Source organism: Lutra lutra, chromosome 3, assembly GCF_902655055.1.
Source record: "Lutra lutra chromosome 3, mLutLut1.2, whole genome shotgun sequence".
Taxonomy (NCBI): domain Eukaryota; kingdom Metazoa; phylum Chordata; class Mammalia; order Carnivora; family Mustelidae; genus Lutra; species Lutra lutra.
The window spans coordinates 154,931,584-154,950,077 of NC_062280.1; the positions used below are offsets into that span (position 1 = coordinate 154,931,584).

An 18,494-nucleotide genomic window follows, 5' to 3' on the forward strand; every position below is an offset into this window, starting at 1 on the left:
AATCAACAGGTCTTCCCTGAAGACTTAATGTGCTGTGCACAGTGCCTGGTAAAGAGAAATAAATAAAATATACGAAGTTCCTGGCCTCTTCCCCATCATGTTTCCATCTAAAGAAGAGTCTGGAAGTGAGGAAATACGGAAAAGCAAAAATACAGTTGAAATATACTTTGTTCACTCTTCATACATCCCAGTTAAACCTCACTCACTTTCATGTCTCAGCAGGTACAGTCTTTTTGTTTTAAATAGTCTTACTGCCAAGGATTTTTTCATACTGTAGCCAAACTTCAGAAGTGTCCAGTAAAGTACTAATCAGAGAGGATATCAAAGAGATTCTATTATATATTATCTTCCACAGTCAGTTATTCTAGCCCTAAGAATGAATATACATATACATATACATATATATATATATAAAACAGATACATTCTCATACAGAAACAACCATTCATTTATTACACAAAAGCAGCCAAAACTGATCTACCTTAGACCCATACAGCTCTGAAATCCTGATTTTGTGACTGCTCAGACTTTTTTTTTAAAACAATTTCTGCTTGAAGTTTTTCAAAAATATTCTGAGCCTAAAAGTCTAAAACCTGATTTACAGAGACACCTGTCTTAGTGTTGCCAGATCCAGGACACCTAATTAAACTTGGATTTCAGATAAACAACAAAAATTTTTAGTGTTAGTATGTTTGAAATTCAGAGTTTACTGGGAATCTTCTATTTTTACTTGCTAAATCTGGCAATATTAACCTATGTACTCCTATAAAGATATTATTTCCAATAAAGGAAAAGTTAATTAATGGTATTTCTATGTCAAACAAAATTTCAGCCAGTGTGTATATAATACCCAAATTCAGAGTGAAACTCAGTTTCTAATCATGATTGTTCTCATTTAAAAAACACTATAAATTTTTTTTAAAAATTAAGACTTATTTTAGGGAAGAGAGAGAGAGAGCATGCACATGAGTGGGGGGAGCAACAGAGGGAGAAGGAGAGAGAATATCTCAAGCAGACTAACCGCTGAGGGCGGAGCCCAATGTGAGGTTCGAGCTGACAACCCATGAGATCTTGACCTGAGCAGAAATCACGAGTCAAATGCTTAACCCACTGAGCCAAGAAGGCCCCCCATTTTTTAAAAAAAAATTTTTAAAAATAAATAAATAAAAGTTTTTGTTTTAAAGTTCATAGGCTATTTATCACTTGGTAATAAATACAAAAAGTCCTACTGACACTGTATTTCATCATCCGTATAAACATTACATATTCATTTTTTACCTTGAGACACCGTTGATATATATACCACCTATTTACAGGTGCTATGAAGAAAGTATTAAATAAAAATAACAGATTAATGACATCTGTTTCATTTACTAGCATGCCCTGATGACATTCAGACAGATGAATTACCTCACAGGATTACTAGTCAAAGACACGCGGAGGGACTCCAGGCACGTGACAAGTCTCTCATCTGCACACCCCATTTTCAGTTCATGGATGAATTCCTGAGGGGTGATCTGTCGCCGACTCTTAAGACTTCCCTGTAAATTAAAATAAATAAATAAATAAATCGATCTTCATTAAAGTAATATCGATTACATTAATCCAACCTTTCATATTAGTAGCCGCACACGCCTACCCTGAGCGTGTGATTTCCTTCTGCCCACAAATATAGAGCATAATCCAAGATACTCACAGAAGATAAAAACACCAAAAAGATTTGCAAATTTAAAGGACTTTTTCAAATCCCAAATGTCATGGAAAAGAGTGATAGTACTTACCACAGAAATATCTGAAAATATAGTCATCCATTTTAGGCCCATGCAAAATAAAAGGCAAACATAAATACAGGAACCACCCTATTAAAATTAGTATTCTGAGCACCACCAAAAATGGTGGTAAGTCATTAATTGACTCAACTACCACCAGGTGCCCAGTTCTAAGCACAGTAAACACAGAGATTATCAAAACCTAAGTCTGGAAAGAGAAATGCAAGCAAGTGAATAATACTTTTCAGTGCAGTCTAACTCCTATAATGGGGTACCAAGGCACTCAGAGCCATGAGGCAAAGCCCTAATTTGGTGGAGGGAAGCTTGAGTAACACGGAGAAGGAAATCAGTTAAGAAGCCTAAGGATTAGGAACTCCTTCCAGACTAACACATGGCACACATGTAGGACCACAAAAAAAAAAAAAAAAAAAAAAAAACAGAAGCACTTACAACAGAATGAAGCTAGCGGCCAGATCATGGAGGGACAGAGCACTGCTGTCCAATTAGATTTTCCAGGGCAGTATTGGAAGGCAAACTCTGGCAGATTTTAAGAGTTGGAGTTCACTCATCAGGCAGTATTTAATGCTTACTAAGTGCCAGACACTGTTCTAAGCATTATACAGAGAATAGTAAACAAGGGACAAAAATCCCTAGATGCATGGAGCTTTCTTCTCCATGGAGAAGAAGAAACCCAGGCAGACAATAAAGGAAATAAGCAGTTAAAATAGTTGCTTTGTGGCTAGTAGAAAGTGCTCCAGAAAAAACAAAAGCAGAGAAGAGGATTAAGGAGCCCAGGAGGTGGTTGGCAATTTCAAACGGTGTGCTCACAGAAAGACTCACAGAAGAATCCGAAGGCCTCAAACTTGTATATTAGAGTAAAGATCTAAAGGAGAGAGAAGTAAGCATACTGGTAACTGAAAAGTTGTGATGGAAGGGACTGTAACCTCACAGGCCACCAAAGGAACTTTGACTTTTATTTTCAGATCAGTAGCATCAGAAGACCCGTTAAGAAGACACAAAGACAGTCCAGATTGAAAATGATGAGCATGATGAACAGTCAAGTCTGGAATTATATTTATGTCAATTACAGATTATATATCCAAGGGGAAGGAATTAATACATGTTCAAAAGCAGGTTAGTAGGGATGGCAAGAAATCAGATGCATTTTTTCATTTTTCTTTCTTATTATTAATTTGCCATAATATTGTCCAAGGAAACTTTCCCAATAATGCAAAACAAATTGGCATGGGAAAGACTGATGGTTTTCATCAATAGCAATGTGGTAATTTTTTTTTTCAAAGATTTTATTTATTTATTTGACAGACAGAGATCACAAGTAGGCAGAGAGGCAGGCAGAGAGAGAGGAAGGGAAGCAGGCTCCCTGCTGAGCAGAGAGCCCGAAGCGGAACTCGATCCCAGGACCCTGAGATCATGACCCGAGCCAAAGGCAGCGGCTTAACCTACTGAGCCACCCAGGCGCCCCAATAGCAATGTGGTAATTTACTAAAGAAAATTTTATGAGCAAAATCTCAGAATAAAGAAAATAAAGTGGAAAGCGGAACTGAAATGGTGAGAACAGTGAAAATAAGTACTTTAAAAAAAAAAAATCAGAGACTATGTTATGTATCATTAAAAAGAATATATTTAACTTGTCCTGACATAGTGTTTAATCAGCGTCTTTTTCTGCTTTAAATTATGTATTGCCTGTTCAACACAGAAAATCTGGAAAACAAAAAAGCAATAGGGAAAACAAAAAAGCCCCAAAATGAATATTTGGTATTGAGGTGTTTTTTCCCTCATACAAGAATATGTACATAATATCCCATATACATTCATAAACACCTGTACTTTACTTTCAAAAATATTATAGCACACACACTGTTCCGTAGGCTACTTTTATTTTTTAGTCATGTTTCATAAACACATCCTAGCATCTTCAATGAAATTTTTTTTTTCCTGCCTACAGACTATTAACATACTTAATTACTTACCTAATTTAGATGGGTATCATTGGGCATGTAGGTTGCTTAGCACAATTTCTTGGTATCTTAATTTTTCAAGCTTCATGTGCATATTATCAGGCCAATATTTTTAATCCAAATGTATGCCAACAGAAGTTGAACCAGATGATCTTTTTGGAGTACTTGATATTTGTAGTATTTGATTCAGTACTCTGAATTTATCATTGAAATAATGATGATGGAGGGGAGAGGGGTTCAAAACAAACCAAAACTGATGTGATCAACTGGTTCCCTTCAATAATAAATGGGTAAGACCATCTCATCAACACTTTTCAAATGTAAGAATAAAAAGCAGTAAATGAATTTGAACAAAAAAATAAAATTAAATTAAATTAAAAAGCAGTCTCCTGCCCCACCACTTAACCTTATCTTTCAGAGGCAATCAATTTCATTCCCTTAACTTTCTTCTGATAGCTACTTAATATGTCTAAATCAGATGTTTACTCTGCTCTCTTTAAACTTGTAAGTTTTCAGTATTACCTTTGACTTCTATTATGAAAGGTAATGATTTAGTCATCTTAAAACATTAGAATTTGTACTCTTCCACCATCTGACTATAGTTAAAGGTAAACTCAATTGAGCCAAAAGAGGTCAATTCCATGAAATGGAAGTTCTAGGAGATTCAGAGATTGTTGGGTAACTGAACTTAATAATTCTTTAGTTTGTTTCATGATACAAAATACAATATCATATACCCCCATTCATAAAGTCTTCCAGCTACTATAATTCCCACGTTGGTTAAAACAACACGTTGGTTCCCCTAAAAGCAAGAACACAAGAAACATCTTGGCTCTTACCATTCCTGTTCAGTATTGTACTGCAGATACTAGCTAGTGTGGTAAGGCAACGATGATAGACGGTTTAGAAAAGAAGTAGTAAAACTGCCTATTTGCAAACGAAATTGTCTACATGAATTTAGCAAGATCACAGAATAAAAGCTCAAACTAATTTTATTTCTAAATTTCTAAATTACTATTCTAAATTTTTCTAAATTACTATTTCTCATTTTTAATAGCATCAAAAGAGTCCTCACAAAATACTCGGGAAAATTTCTAAGAAAAGAAGAGAAATACTTATATTCTAAGAAGTACAAAACGTTGTGAGGAGGTATTAAAGGTGACCTAAATAAATGATGTTATGCCAGGTTCATGACATGCCAACAGAAGACTTGATATTTTTAAGACATTGTTTAGAAATACATTTTCTGAAGAACAATCTATATATTCGATGCATTCACCATTGAAATATCAGTAAGTTTTGCAGAAACTGAGAAGCAGCTTCTAAAATTTATATGGAAATAAATAAACAAAATATATACGGAAATGCAGGAAACCTAAAATAGAATAATTTAGAAGAATAAAGTTGGGGGGATTTCCCCTGATTTCAAGCCTTGCTATAAAGCTACTGTAATCAAGCTAGAATGGTATCAATAGAACAGACTCCAGAAATACACTTGCTCCTACGTGGTCAATGACTTTCAACAACAGTGTTAATATAATTCAATGGGGCAAGAATCTCCTCAACAAATAGTATTGGAAGAACTGGACATCCAAATGAGAGAAAGTGAACCTAGACCTTGGATCTAAATGTACAAGCTAAAATTTAATGTCTACAAGAAAACATAGATGAAAATCTTCACTTCCTTCAGGAAGGCAAAGATTTCTTAGGACAAATGGCATTAACTATAAAATTGATAAATTAGACTTCATCAAAATTTCAACCTTCTGCTTTGCAAACAACTCTTAAGATAGTTTCATTAAGACCATGAAAAGTAAACCACAGATTAGGAGAAAACATCTGCAGTACAAACTAAGAAGTGTGCAGAATGAGACTTAACTCTACCTAACAAACTACGTGAGCCCCTTACTGGTTTGTTAGTGCTGGCAGAAAACACAGGAGTCCTCGGTTAGAGACAAAGGACTTTATGATGTGTCTACTGGTGCTCCGACCCCCCAAGTCCCACAGGGGCATCACAGGCCTCCCTGACGGATGCCTGCACATGGAGTGCATTGCATTATAGGACACTAAACTTGGGGGACTCCTCAGTGTTTTACTGACGAATAACAAGTCTGCTCACTGTCTACAAGAAGACCTAACTACCTCTCAAGGCAACTCACTGCAAACGCAACACTGAGAAATGGTTTGGGTAAGGAGCAGTTGGGCCTTGTCTTCTTGGGGTAACCAGAATAAATATACAGGGATACTCAGGGCCCATGGCAGACTGTCTCTCCCAACAATAAATGTATTGCATAAAAATTTGTATTCAGAACATTTAATGAAGTCCTACAACTCAGTACAAATCAAACAGCCCAATTAAAAAATGATCAAAGACTTCCCCCAAAGAAGATATATGAATGGCCAGTAATGACATTAAATAATGTTCAAGATCATTTGTCACCAGGGAATTTCAGTTTAAAACCAGAAAGTAAATTAAAGAAAAAAAGAAAAACAAAAAACAAAAAAAAAACAAAACCCCACAAACGGAATATCACTGCACACCCCCAAGAACGGGGAGGATGTAAAGCACCTAAAACTCACCTACACTACCGATGGAAATGTAAAATGGTATCGCCACTTTGACAGAAAGTTTGGCTGTTTCCTTTAAATATATACAGAATAGTGGACTCGTCAATTGCACAACTAGGTGGTTTTGTTTTCTTTGTTTTTTATCTATTTATTTATTTGTTTGTTTGTTTGACAGAAAGAGAGAGAGATCAAAAGTAGGCAGAGAAACGGAGGTGGTGGGGGAAGCAGGCTCCCTGCTAAGAAGAGAACCTGATGCAGGGCTTGATCCCAGGACCCTGAGATCATGACCCAAGCAGAAGGCAGAGGCTTAACCCACTGAGCTACCCAGGCGCCCCTGCACAGAAGTAAAAATAAAACTTACAACAAAAAATCATTCATACAAAGTGCAGAGCCACTTCATTCATAAGAATCAAAGACTGGGAACAACCCAAGCATTCATCAAGTTGTGGTATATCTATACAAGAGAATACTATGCAACAATAAAAAATTCAATGATAATGCAACCAGACAGATGAATCAAAAGCAAAAACAAAAACCTGCTGAGTTAAATCAAGCAAGAAAAATTACATAATGTAGGTTGTATGTATATGAAAGACCAAGACCAAGCTGTCAATCTTTTGTCCAGCAACAATCTCTGGTTCAAGGCATAGAAGCAAATCTGTAAACAGTTTTTACTGTGTTTGGGTGAAAGACAGAGGTAAAGACAGGCAATATTTTAAATTGGACAGCAAGTAGATTTTACCAATCAAAACTGGAAAAGACAGAATAATCTGGCTAAAAATAATTGTTTATTTCAGCCATAGTTAAGTGTTTCCAGTTTGAGCAATTTATCATATAAGAACTTCTGCATTTTCACCTGAGATTCCTTCCTCTTAACACCCTCCCCTTACCCAAACCCTCACCATCACTACTGCACCCTGGCACAGGTCTACTCCTGGGCTGAAACCAACTTCCTACAATAGGCCCTTAGTGAGCCACAAAACGTGAGCCACCATCTATGGATTCCTTGTTCTTAATGGTCACCACTCTGTATTAAAAGAATTTTAACTACTATTGATTATGTAAAGGACATTTTGAGCACCTACTCTTTCCAGACAGCATTTACATGATGTAGATACTTGATGTAGATAGAATGCAGATACCTTGTATACATAAAGTCCAAGTCAAAGACCACTCCTATCTAGGTTTTTGGCCCAAGCCAAAATGTAATGCTATCTACTTAAATGGGGAAGATGAAAGAAGTAAAATAAGTGGTAAGGGAAGTAGCTATTTGAGAGTCCCAAGTCTGAGCAAATAACATTTTCCTAAGGAAATAACATTTGAGTGGGAACCTGGGTCGCTTGGTCAAGTTAAGTGTCCAACTCTTGATTTCTGCTCAGGTCATGATCTCAGGGTCATGAGACTGGGCCCCGCATCAGGCTCTGCACTGAGGAAAGTCTGCTTGAAATTCTCTCTGTTCACCTCTTCCCATTCATGCACACACACACACACACACACACACTCTCTCTCTCTCTCTCTCCAATAAATAAATCAAGGAAGGGAGGGAGGGAGCGAAAGAGAGAGAGACAAAAAGAAGGGAAGAAGGGAGGGAGGCAGAGAGGAAGAGAGAGGAAAGAAGGGAGGGAGGTAGGGTGGGAGATAGCATTTGAACAGAGACCAGAATGAAGAGGAGGGGGAGAAAAGAGACATCTGCAAGAAGGGAGTTTCGAGCCAAAGGAAAAGGCAGGAAAGAGCTGGATAGATTCAAAGGACAGCAAAAAGACACTCAAAATGCCAGGGAACGTGACAAAGAGTTGTAGAGGACAAGGAGAGACATAATAAACTGGTTGGTGCCTGGTCCCAGAGGTAGAGGACGGACAAACTGCAGCCTGAGTGCCAAATGTTTTTACAGGACTCTAGAGCTAAAAGTATTTCTTACATTTTTAAAAGCTTATAAAAAGGAAGGACAGGAAGACAAAACATGGACACCAGTACAAGTAACTGAAACCCTGGTGACTTACAAAGCCTGAAATGTTTACTGTCAGGCCATTTCATACAAAAATTTGCCAGTCCCTAATGAGTCTTACACACCATGATGAGTGTTTTGGATTTTATTCTGAGTGGATGGAAAGCTACTGGAAGATACCCAGCAGATAAATTTTAAGGTCTATTAAAATCAAACACTTCTAAAAGATTATTCTAGCTACTGTGTGGCAACAGACTGTGAGTAGTAAAATGTGAAACAAGATGACCAATAAGAGGGCTAGCATACTGTCTGGTCAAGAGTTGACAGCAGCCTGGTATAAGAAGCCAGTGACAGAAGGCATGAGATCGGCTCAATATGAAGTTAGATCAGACAAGACTAGCTGAGAGTCTGGAGGTGAGGTGTGAAAGAAGTTAAATTCAAAGATGATGCCAAAGTTTTTTGGTCTTACCAACTGAGTGAGCAGTACTGCCATCCACTTGCTCACTGAGACCCTGTCAACAGTGGCATGAGTCGTAGATTGGGGATAAACCTGGTCAGAAGGTTAAGGGGAAAGCAAGAAGAATGAACAACTCCTTTGAGTAGCTTTCCCATAAAGGAGAGCAAAGAATGGGGGCAGCAGCTGGAACGGATCCTACAGTGGGATTTTGGGGGGGTAGGGAGGTTGGAACCACACCATGTTTGCACGCTGATGGGAATAACCAAGCAGGGGGAAAGAAACTGATAATGCATAAGGCAGGTACATATGGGGGCGCCTGGGTGGCACAGAGGGTTAAACCTCTGCCTTCAGCTCAAGTCATGATCTCAGGGCCCTGGGATCAAGCCCACATCGGGCTCTCTGCTCAGCAGGGAGTCTGCTTCCCCCCCACCATCCCACTCTTTCTGCCTGCCTCTCTGCCTGCTTGTGATCTCTGTGAAATAAATAACTAAAACCTTTAAAAAAAAAAAAAAGAAAGAAAGAAAAGGAAAAAAAAGCAAAGGTAGGTACGTATGCAGGACAAGAAACAAGTAAACAAAAAACTAAAGCAGATGACACAGGATGTGACCTAGGATACAAGAGGAAGGGTTGATTTTACACCGTCACCAGTAAGGTCCAGCACTGTAAGAAGAGCCAAAGCAGAGACGAAGGGGAAAGATTCAGGCAGACTGTTAGATCTGGTGGTCAGGAAATGAGGTGTGAAAGTTCTCTTCTGATTGCATCCACCTTCTTGGGGATAGAAATAGCAATACAATCAGCTAAAAGTGAGGACACAGAGTTGGAGATAGAAGAAAAGGTCTGAAATCTTTTTCAGAAAGTCACGAAGTGCACTGACAAGGGCCATGTGGTGGGGTTACGGGCTTACCTGTCGACTGCGGTCATTCAGAAAACACTAGTCAGTGTGCTGCATCCTTCTTCCCAGATGCAGGCTATGCGGAGATGCCAAGGCAGAGGAAGCAGGAAGTTGAGTTTAACCAAGGGCAGGGTTTATATGAACCGAGAGGCAAACGAACAGATTATTCCTCAAGGTAACAACAGAGTATGTGTTTAAGGTCAATAAAAAAAGAAGGGCATGGCTGTTAGAAGGCAATGGATACAAATAAATGGTAGAGTCAGTGGATCAGCCATTCTAAAAAGGTTATGGAATTCTTACAGTGGGAATAGTAAGTAAGCAGAAAAATCGAGAATGCTCAAGAAAGTTTGTAGACCCTATTTATAGGTGGTATCTTAACCCGAGGCACTGAGTGGTTGAGATTGGGTAGAAAAACAAAGACTGTTGGAACTGAGAAATGTGAGGAATGAGAGGATGGAAATGTTGGATGGATCCTCTAAGTGAATGATGATAGCAGGGCAGCAGTAGTAGCAGGAGGAAAAGCAAAGGCTTGGGAGCCATATGAATAAGAAGGGAGCTACGACTAAGGAGTCTGTCAGTTCATGCCAGCACCTCTTTGTGTGAGGCCTTCTCCACTGAAATGCATCCACTAGGACAGCATCTTCTGATGCCTAAGTCATGACTGTGCCATCAGTCCCTCAGAATATGCCAGGCGTTCAGTGAATGAATGAATGAAAGGTTGTAATAAAATCGAAGGTATGCATAGACGAAGGATTAAAACAAAAAAGGAGAGGAAGATAAGTCACCAGAAAAAAATTTCTGGAAGAAAGAACACTTAGAAAAGAAGATCTCAAATTAAAGACATAGGAAGTAGACCAGATAATTGGGTGATCAGCTTTCGGCAGGATTTCTCCCTTTTATTAGAGTGCTATCAACATACAGGTACATAAGAAATGAAATTGTGGGGAGAAATAGGATATATGAATAATCAGAAATATTCCTTTTAAGTGCAGCTCTTCTTGTGTTTCTTTCATTTTACAGAACTTCAAAGGAAACAGGAAGTAGGGAGAGAGAGGAAGGACATTCACGTCTGCCTATCTCTGATTCCATTAGCCATGAAGATGAAAATACTTAGAAAGCTTTATCCCCTGTGGTATCAAAACACATTAGTGAGATAAGGATGTCTGCCTGACATCACAAAAATTAGAAGGCTATTTATCCAACATAATTTTTAAATCTTTTAATCCCCTAGTAAATTTTATTCTGAAATACCAAATGCAAGATAGAAAAGTACATAACATTTCCCTTGTCAGATTCTTATTAAATGTATTCTAAGGTACAAAAAGTAATAAGGTATTAAAAAAAAAATACGTACTTTCATCACATACTTCCTTCACAATTTCTGTATTTCTAAAACCAAATATTCCTTCTTTTGCTATGTACTATTCAAGGTAATGGTAATCATTTTTGTACCTATGCCCATGCCTGCATTTCATCTCCGTTCAGGTATCAGACCTGTTCACTAAGTTTCTCCATTATCCTATTTCATTAACTTGTTTGCAGAATTTGAAATACCTTTTCTATGATAAATTAAAAATATATCTCCTTTCCAGTTACCAGTAGAAAGTATTAAAGAACTTTTTCAATATTGAATGATTCCCCCACAAGCATGGAGACCCTTTAATGATGACCTAATTTCAAAGATAGTAAAAAAAGCTGCTCCTAGAAAGTCTGCATGCTCTGTAGGAAGAGGACACCCCCTAAGGTACATGTGGATGAGGACAATCAACTTTTAATCCTAGTAGAATGTCTAATACATGACAGTTGTTTTAAGCAAGTTTGCCTACGTTACCTGAGACATCACAGAAGTTAGAAATTATATTCTTACACACAACTACAATCATTATAAACTATTACTAAACTCATTAAATCATACCCTATTCCTCCCAGAGTGTAACCTGTACCCAAATATCCTGTACTACCTCCTCAATGGCAGGTAACAGTCGCTTACACCTAAACCCATAAGGAAAAAATCAGCATGTTTTATTTAACATGACCCAAAATATATAACCTCTAGTGGTTAAAAACTTAAAACTGGAGGGACTGTAAGAAAGCATTAAAACCTTAACTGATTTTTATATGCAGTTATTAGACTCCAGATCCCTCTCCATGACATTCACTTTGTAATTTTTAGCAGGTAAAGAACAAAAGATTCTGCAAAGAACAAAAAATTCCCAACAATGTGATGCTAAAGGAGTCAAAAAGCCTCAGTTCTCATAGTGATATAAGTGTGTGTGTGTGCATATGCGTACCACGTGCGCACGCGCACACAGGCACGCACGCACACACACACACACACACACACAGTCTTACCTGGGCGGGAAGGGAGTGTATGCCTCTTTCTCTCTGTATGTCAGTAACTAGAAGTTAACTGTCTCAGTTTCTCTTTAGCATTGTAACTCCTGTATTCTTGGTACCTAATTTAGGTGATGAGACTAGCAGAGATAAATAAGATAATATGAAATGTGGAGACTATTTAAAGAAATAATTTGCACCGATAATGACAGTATTTTAAGAAAACTGCAGAGTCAGCACTGTGCAAAATAAGGGTAAGCAGAGTTGTTGCCAAGGGGGTAATTATAATCTAAATTACTATCATGTATATTACTATTAAAATGCATTGCAACAATTTTCTTGCATTTTTCAAATGATTTCTAGCATCTCTAATGTCACTGATCAGCAGAAACACTAAGCTGTCATTGCTCTATGAATTACTTGTTTTCAGAACATTTACAACCCCAACAGAGCTCCAGTACCAATAAAATCTGTTATTCAGAGAGGATATTATGCAAACTCATAGTAGACAACTACGAGCAATGAAAAGTACTGCAGAAAGGGGCGTTCACCAACAACAACAAAAAAAGTTTAGCAAAGAGTTCCTTTTAGGAGTTATTATATCTTTTCCATAAACACTTAATGAGCACCATTATGTACCAAGAGCTCTGCCTATAATTTTGGAGGCCGCTTTTAGTATACATTAAAAACAGCATATGTTAAACGTTTAGAATTATCAAGTACATCTTATAAAGAAACATGATTAAAAAAAGAAACCAGATTGATCCAACACTAATTTTAGCAACTCAGAAATTAGCCTGAATAAAAGAAATTCAGCACGTTACATTCCTATTATCCATCAATACCAAACTAGCATCAACATTCCTGCTATTCACAGGAAAGCATACTCACATTAGCCCATTGCCTTCAATAGGACACTTGAATTTTTGGACTATTTGGTGTATCTAAGAAGTTTTCTTCAACTGCTGAATGCGATATCCTGCTATTATAGCACTTCTGCCTGGTTACCATGACCAGAACTGAGGCATTCTTTTAGTTTAGTTTTTTTTGTTTTAGGTTTTGTTTTGTTTTGTTTTGTTTTTTTAGACAGAGAGTACACAGGCAGGACAAGGTAGGGATGTTGAAGAGAGAAGAAGAGAGAGAGATGTTGAAGAGAGAAGAAGGAGAGAGAGAATCTTAAAGCTCCCCGCCCAGCACGGGACTCAACCTCATGACCCTGAGACCATGACCTGAGCCGAAATCAAGAGCCTGACACTTAAACAACTGAGCCACACAGGGCCCCTGTTCTTTTAGCTTTTAAACCTCAAAAGGATGTACCGTTAACAGTTAACAGTCAACTGCTTCCAGCCATAGCCAGAGAACAGAAGCCACATACCAGAACACATGGCATGAACCATAACATGCAGTTATAAAAAAGAAAAAGAGTATTTCTGAAGCTTACGGAATGATTTTCGAGATAAAGTTGGAAGTGGAAAAATTAGCAAAGAATTAAATAACTGTGTTTATGAAAAGGTATTAGACAATAAACATCTGTTTATTTTATAAAAAGCAGGAAGAAATAATCGGGAACATTCCTGAGATTGTATACCTTCCGGGAGCAGATGGGAATATAAGAGGTAAGACAGAAAGTAGAACACCTAAGAAAGAAGATAAGTGATAATGCTTTGAGTCTACCTCTGTGTACGTTCTGACTTTTGCTTTTTCATATACTCAGAAAGGAAAAAATAGAATCAAAGAGAATAGGAAGAAAATCCTAAAGTAAGATGAATCCATATAAGTGAACCTAATTGTATTTCAAATAGATATTTATTGCAGAAAAATCAGCTAGAATATAAAAATCAAAGGAAACAGTGTAAACTTGTGGTTTGAGGGAAAGGGAGAGGTATTTCGATACAGCTAGCTAAAAAATAAAAAAATAGATATAAAATGGGTGTGTGTACACACAGACTATAGGTTTACTATATATGGATTTATATTTAATATACATAGATATAGGCAATTTCCAAATATGCACACATGTGTCTTATGCATATAAACATATGAACATCTACATGCATGTGTGCGTGTGTGTGTGTGTGTGTGTATATACATGCATGGTGTGTACATGCCCATTAGAAGACCTGATTTCTAAATAGCATTCTCCACTAAAATAAACTACTCCTTGGACAAAGAACTGATTCCAGGGCTGGGGCTAGGACACTACAGGAGGACCTTGGAAGATTTTTCACAAGATGGTAAGCAGTGCTCAAAGAACGGTAAGGATGTGCCAACAGTAAGAGGAACCAGTTTGAAGGGGTTCCCATTGGTTTCTATAGGCAAGAGGGTAGGATATGGAGTAACTGCTTCGAGGGCAGGGGTTTTCCATTGGGGCTGACGGAAAGGTACTGGAACTAGACCGTGGTGATGCACACCACTGTGAAGAAACTAAATGTAATGGATTGTACACTTAAAAATGGTTAAGATGGTGATTTTTGTATTATGTAGATTTTTCCACAAAAAAAAAAAAAAAAAAGTTTTACAAGACATTTATAAAACAGAAAACTGGTCATCTTAGAAGTCGGCAGTTATCTTCAAGAGAAGGAAGCAGAAGGACTAGGAGCTGCCTGCGGGCCAACAGTGTCCCACTGTCCCAGCTGGGTACTGGTTACACGCGTGTGTTTATTCTGTTGTTTTATCCAGCAGCATACTAAAGATTTGTCAACTGTATTATATAAATTTCATTTAAAAGTACTTAAAAACCCTATTCAAATTGACTAATTTTTATGCTTCATTCCATTTCTAAGGTTACACAGTTACATTTGAGCTGAAGTCCTTTCAAATCTTTGGGTTTCAAAGCATGCCATTTAAAAGGTCTTACAGTGAATGTGATGTTTTCTTGCTGAAAATAAAATTAAATGAAACAAGATACAGGTTGTCAAATGAGGCCACTGGTTTATATTTAGCATCTTCAACATACCTTTTAAAACTAGAAAATGTTTAGTTCGACCTAAACAACAAATTGCACTTTAAAACTTTAAAAAAAAAAAAAAAAAAAAGGAAAAAAGTGGGGGGGAGCTGATTAAATAAACATGGATGTTCTAATTTGCCAGCCTCTATTTGATGGTTCAATGAAGGATAAAGATCTATTTGGCACGTCTGAACAGAGTAAAAAAATGTGCTGATGCTCTTAGTCATTGGTTCATTATCTTCTTTATTGTGTTGATTATGTTTATATAAGAAGAAAAACAACAAAACTTCATTGGGCATTTACCAAAAAAGAAGGGTGAGGGAGGTAAGAAAACACCAGCTGTTCCAGTCTTTAAAATCAGGCAATTTGTTTTTCAGTCCCTCCAGGTAATTGCAATTATTTGCCTCCACAATTCTGAGCACTTTCAAGTGTCACTGTTATATTTACAGTATAAGCCTTTTTTTTTTCCTTTTTCTGGGTTTATAGAAGAAAACCAACTTCTTCATATACACATACCAACCTACAAATCTAACCTAAAAAAAAAAAAATCAATATACAACAGCACAAAATGTAACATTCTTCAGATTGTTCTTAATGTAGTTAACATGAGGGATCCCTGGGTGGCTCAGTCAGTTAAACATCTGCCTTTGGCTCAGTTCGTGATCCTGTAAGGACCTATTTAGCCAGAGCGACTCCATCTTGGTTAAAAAGCCATTTTGTTGTTTGTGCAGTAAAACTTAAACTGACCCTGCCCCCGAGAAACTTACTTAGAAGCAAGTCTGGGAAACCAGTAAAATATGGTTGGCCAGTTCCTAATAACAGAGCCCAGAATATAAGGCCAGGTCAGCCAGTTCCTGATAACAGAGCCCAGAATACAAGGACCAGTCAGGCCAGGTGAAAACATCCAATCAGTAAAGCGCACAAACTATCTCCCTAACCACCAAAGAATGTAAACCCCGCCTTTTGGGCGCCAAACTTGAACGCCAATTCTGACCAGAGTAATAGGTTAATTCAAACAGCTACTAAAGGGTAAATTGTAGTTCAATTGGCCACCTGCCTGTGGCCTAACATGACTATACAATGTTACAATCTCATTGGCCACTATGTGTGGCCAGGCTTTTGCTCTATAAAAGTCTGTGAGGCTGGAAGGGGTCGCTCTCTTCAGAGGCAGCCCTGACTGACTTCTAATGCTTGGCATAGAATAAAGCTTTAAATAACTTTCACTTTGTCTCAGTCTCATTTCGTTTAATAACGGACCTAACAATCCCAGAGTTCTGGAATTGAATCCCGCATCAGGCTCCTTGCTCAGCAAGAAGCCTGCTTCTCCCTCTGCCTCTCCCCACTGCTTATACTCTCTCTTTCTGTCAAATAAATAAAATATTTAAAATATATTATATAGGGGCGCCTGGGTGGCTCAGTCAGTTAAGCATTGGCCTTCGGCTCAGGTCATGATCCCAGGGTCTTGGGATCAAGCAGGACATCAAGCTCCCTGCTCAGCGGGGAGCCTGCTTCTCCCTCTGTCTCTGTCCCTCCCTACCCCCAAAACTAGTGGGCTCCCTTGCTCTTTCTTTTACTCTCTCTCTCTCTCTCAAATAATCTTTAAAATATATATATATATGCATATATATATATATACATATATATATATATATATATATATATATATATATATCAGCTAAATATGGGATTAAAAAAATAGTAGAGAGGAAAACACAAGATCTTGGGGTCAGAATCACATCCCACTATGATCAGCTGTGGCACTTTGGCTTCTGGTTCCTTCAATGTCAAATGTTCCCAGTTCTTACAGAGTGGACGAAGCTGTGAAATTGAAATACACTTGGAATTTACGTGTCTTATGTGATTTTTGTCACAGAAAACCATATATTCCTCTTTACTTAACTTTTTTTTTTTTTAAGATTTTATTTGACAGAGGAAGAGAGATCACAAGTAGGCAGAGAGGCAGGCAGAGAGAGGAGGGGAAGCAGACTCCCCACCGAGCAGAGAGCCCGATGCGGGGCTCAATCCCAGGAACCTGGGATCATGACCTGAACCAAAGGCAGAGGCTTAACCCACTGAGCCACCCGGGTGCCCCTACTTAACTATTTTTAAAGCTGTCCAAGTTTATAGAGCAAAGCAAAGGAGGGACCCACAGTCTGGAGAGTTGTTTAGTGAGGAAGCAACATGAATTAACAAATTGATTAAAATGAGGAGAAGCAACTGAAGTCCAACAAAAAGGAGTTAATTGTTCATCTGTGTTCTACCTTATAACAAAGCACATACACGCAAAAGCTAAAACTGTCTCATATTTCTATCTCCCAGAATGAGAGGACAAAAAAGTTAATGGCTCCAAATTTATTCAACTACTATGCTCCTGTCAAAAGCATCCAAAAATGCTAAGTTTAAAAAATTTTACAGTCTCATGGTAACAATGTTACAAGTTCATAGTTTCTAAGGTATCTGGTAAAACCTACCTACCCATCTAACAAGTCCGTCAATAAACATGGCTAGAAGGATCTATTGCAGACCAACCATTGTGGCCAATAACGGGACTCAGAAACTAGTAAGAGAAAATTCTGCCCCTGAGACAGTCATCATCAGGTGAGAAAGAGCACCTGAACAGTTACAAGGTTGGAGAACCTGGATGGGAATCCATCCTTGGTGGGCAGAAAGGGGGGCAAGTCCCAAGCGTCACCCAGAAAATCAGGGAAGGTGCTCCAGTAAAAGTAATTCAAGAACTGGGTGTTAAGAGATGGGGAGCAGAAAGGATTCCACATACAACACAGGCAAAATAAGGTGAAAGAGATGGGGCACTTTAAAACTAGATGGCTACATTACAGATGGTGCAGGGAGTGAAGACGATGAAGGCACAAAACACGCGGGTACCAGAATGTGGACGGTGCCTACCTCACCCCAAAGGAAGTCAACTTTAGCTCACAGCTAACAGGAAGCCACTGCCTAATTGGAAATCAAATACCAAAAAGCTGTGTGTCAGAAAGATCCTAGGGCAACAGTGAGGAAGACAGAGTCATGAGCCTATGAGGTTAGAGACATAAGGCCAGTTCAAGTGAATCTGTAAGAAAGATTTCATCTTCTCAGTTTTATTATAACCTTAAAAAAAAAAAAAAAACAGAAATAACAAATCGAAAAAAAAAGAAGAAAGAAACAGCTGGAAAGTGTTACTAGAGTTGGGCACAAAAGTGTGTTCGTCTCACACAAGGAGACCTAACATCATGTATCTCCAAGGCGCTTAAAAGACAAAAGAGGGAGAACGGTTTCTCCTGTTAACAGACACAAAGGAGCCTCTCTCTAACCATCCCACTCTCCTCAAAAATATTCAGTGCTCCAGAAGGGGAGGAAAAAAAAATATTTCCAAACCTGCTTTTTCAGCCTCATATCCTACTGTTCTCTTTGAAAGGAACCTTGCTCTGGACAAAATAAACAACTTCCAATGCACAGATGCACATCATGGTTTCCCACACATAAAATACATCTTTGCTGATGTGATTCCAGCAGCCTTCCACATCCCTACCTCCAAACGGTTCCATCCCTACCTGTCCAATCCTGCTGGATGCCACTCCCCATGGAAACAACTTCTCTCACCTC

General features: G+C 38.2%; 1 protein-coding gene and 1 long non-coding RNA gene across 6 annotated transcripts in view; one reads left to right on the plus strand and one right to left on the minus strand.

The window, feature by feature from the left end:
- Positions 1-1,463, plus strand: part of LOC125094674 (uncharacterized) — a 29,634-nt gene extending 28,171 nt beyond the window's left edge. The window contains exons 2-3 of the long non-coding RNA XR_007125650.1: positions 10-222; positions 1,378-1,463. This is a non-coding gene — a long non-coding RNA (uncharacterized LOC125094674). The remainder of the gene's footprint in view (positions 1-9; positions 223-1,377) is intronic.
- DIAPH3 (diaphanous related formin 3) overlaps positions 1-18,494 on the minus strand; it is a 510,449-nt gene that overhangs the window by 382,300 nt on the left and 109,655 nt on the right. For all 5 annotated transcript variants that reach the window (XM_047720091.1, XM_047720089.1, XM_047720090.1 and 2 more), the window contains one exon: positions 1,411-1,541. In XM_047720091.1, the coding sequence (XP_047576047.1) occupies positions 1,411-1,541 (131 nt within the window). The remainder of the gene's footprint in view (positions 1-1,410; positions 1,542-18,494) is intronic.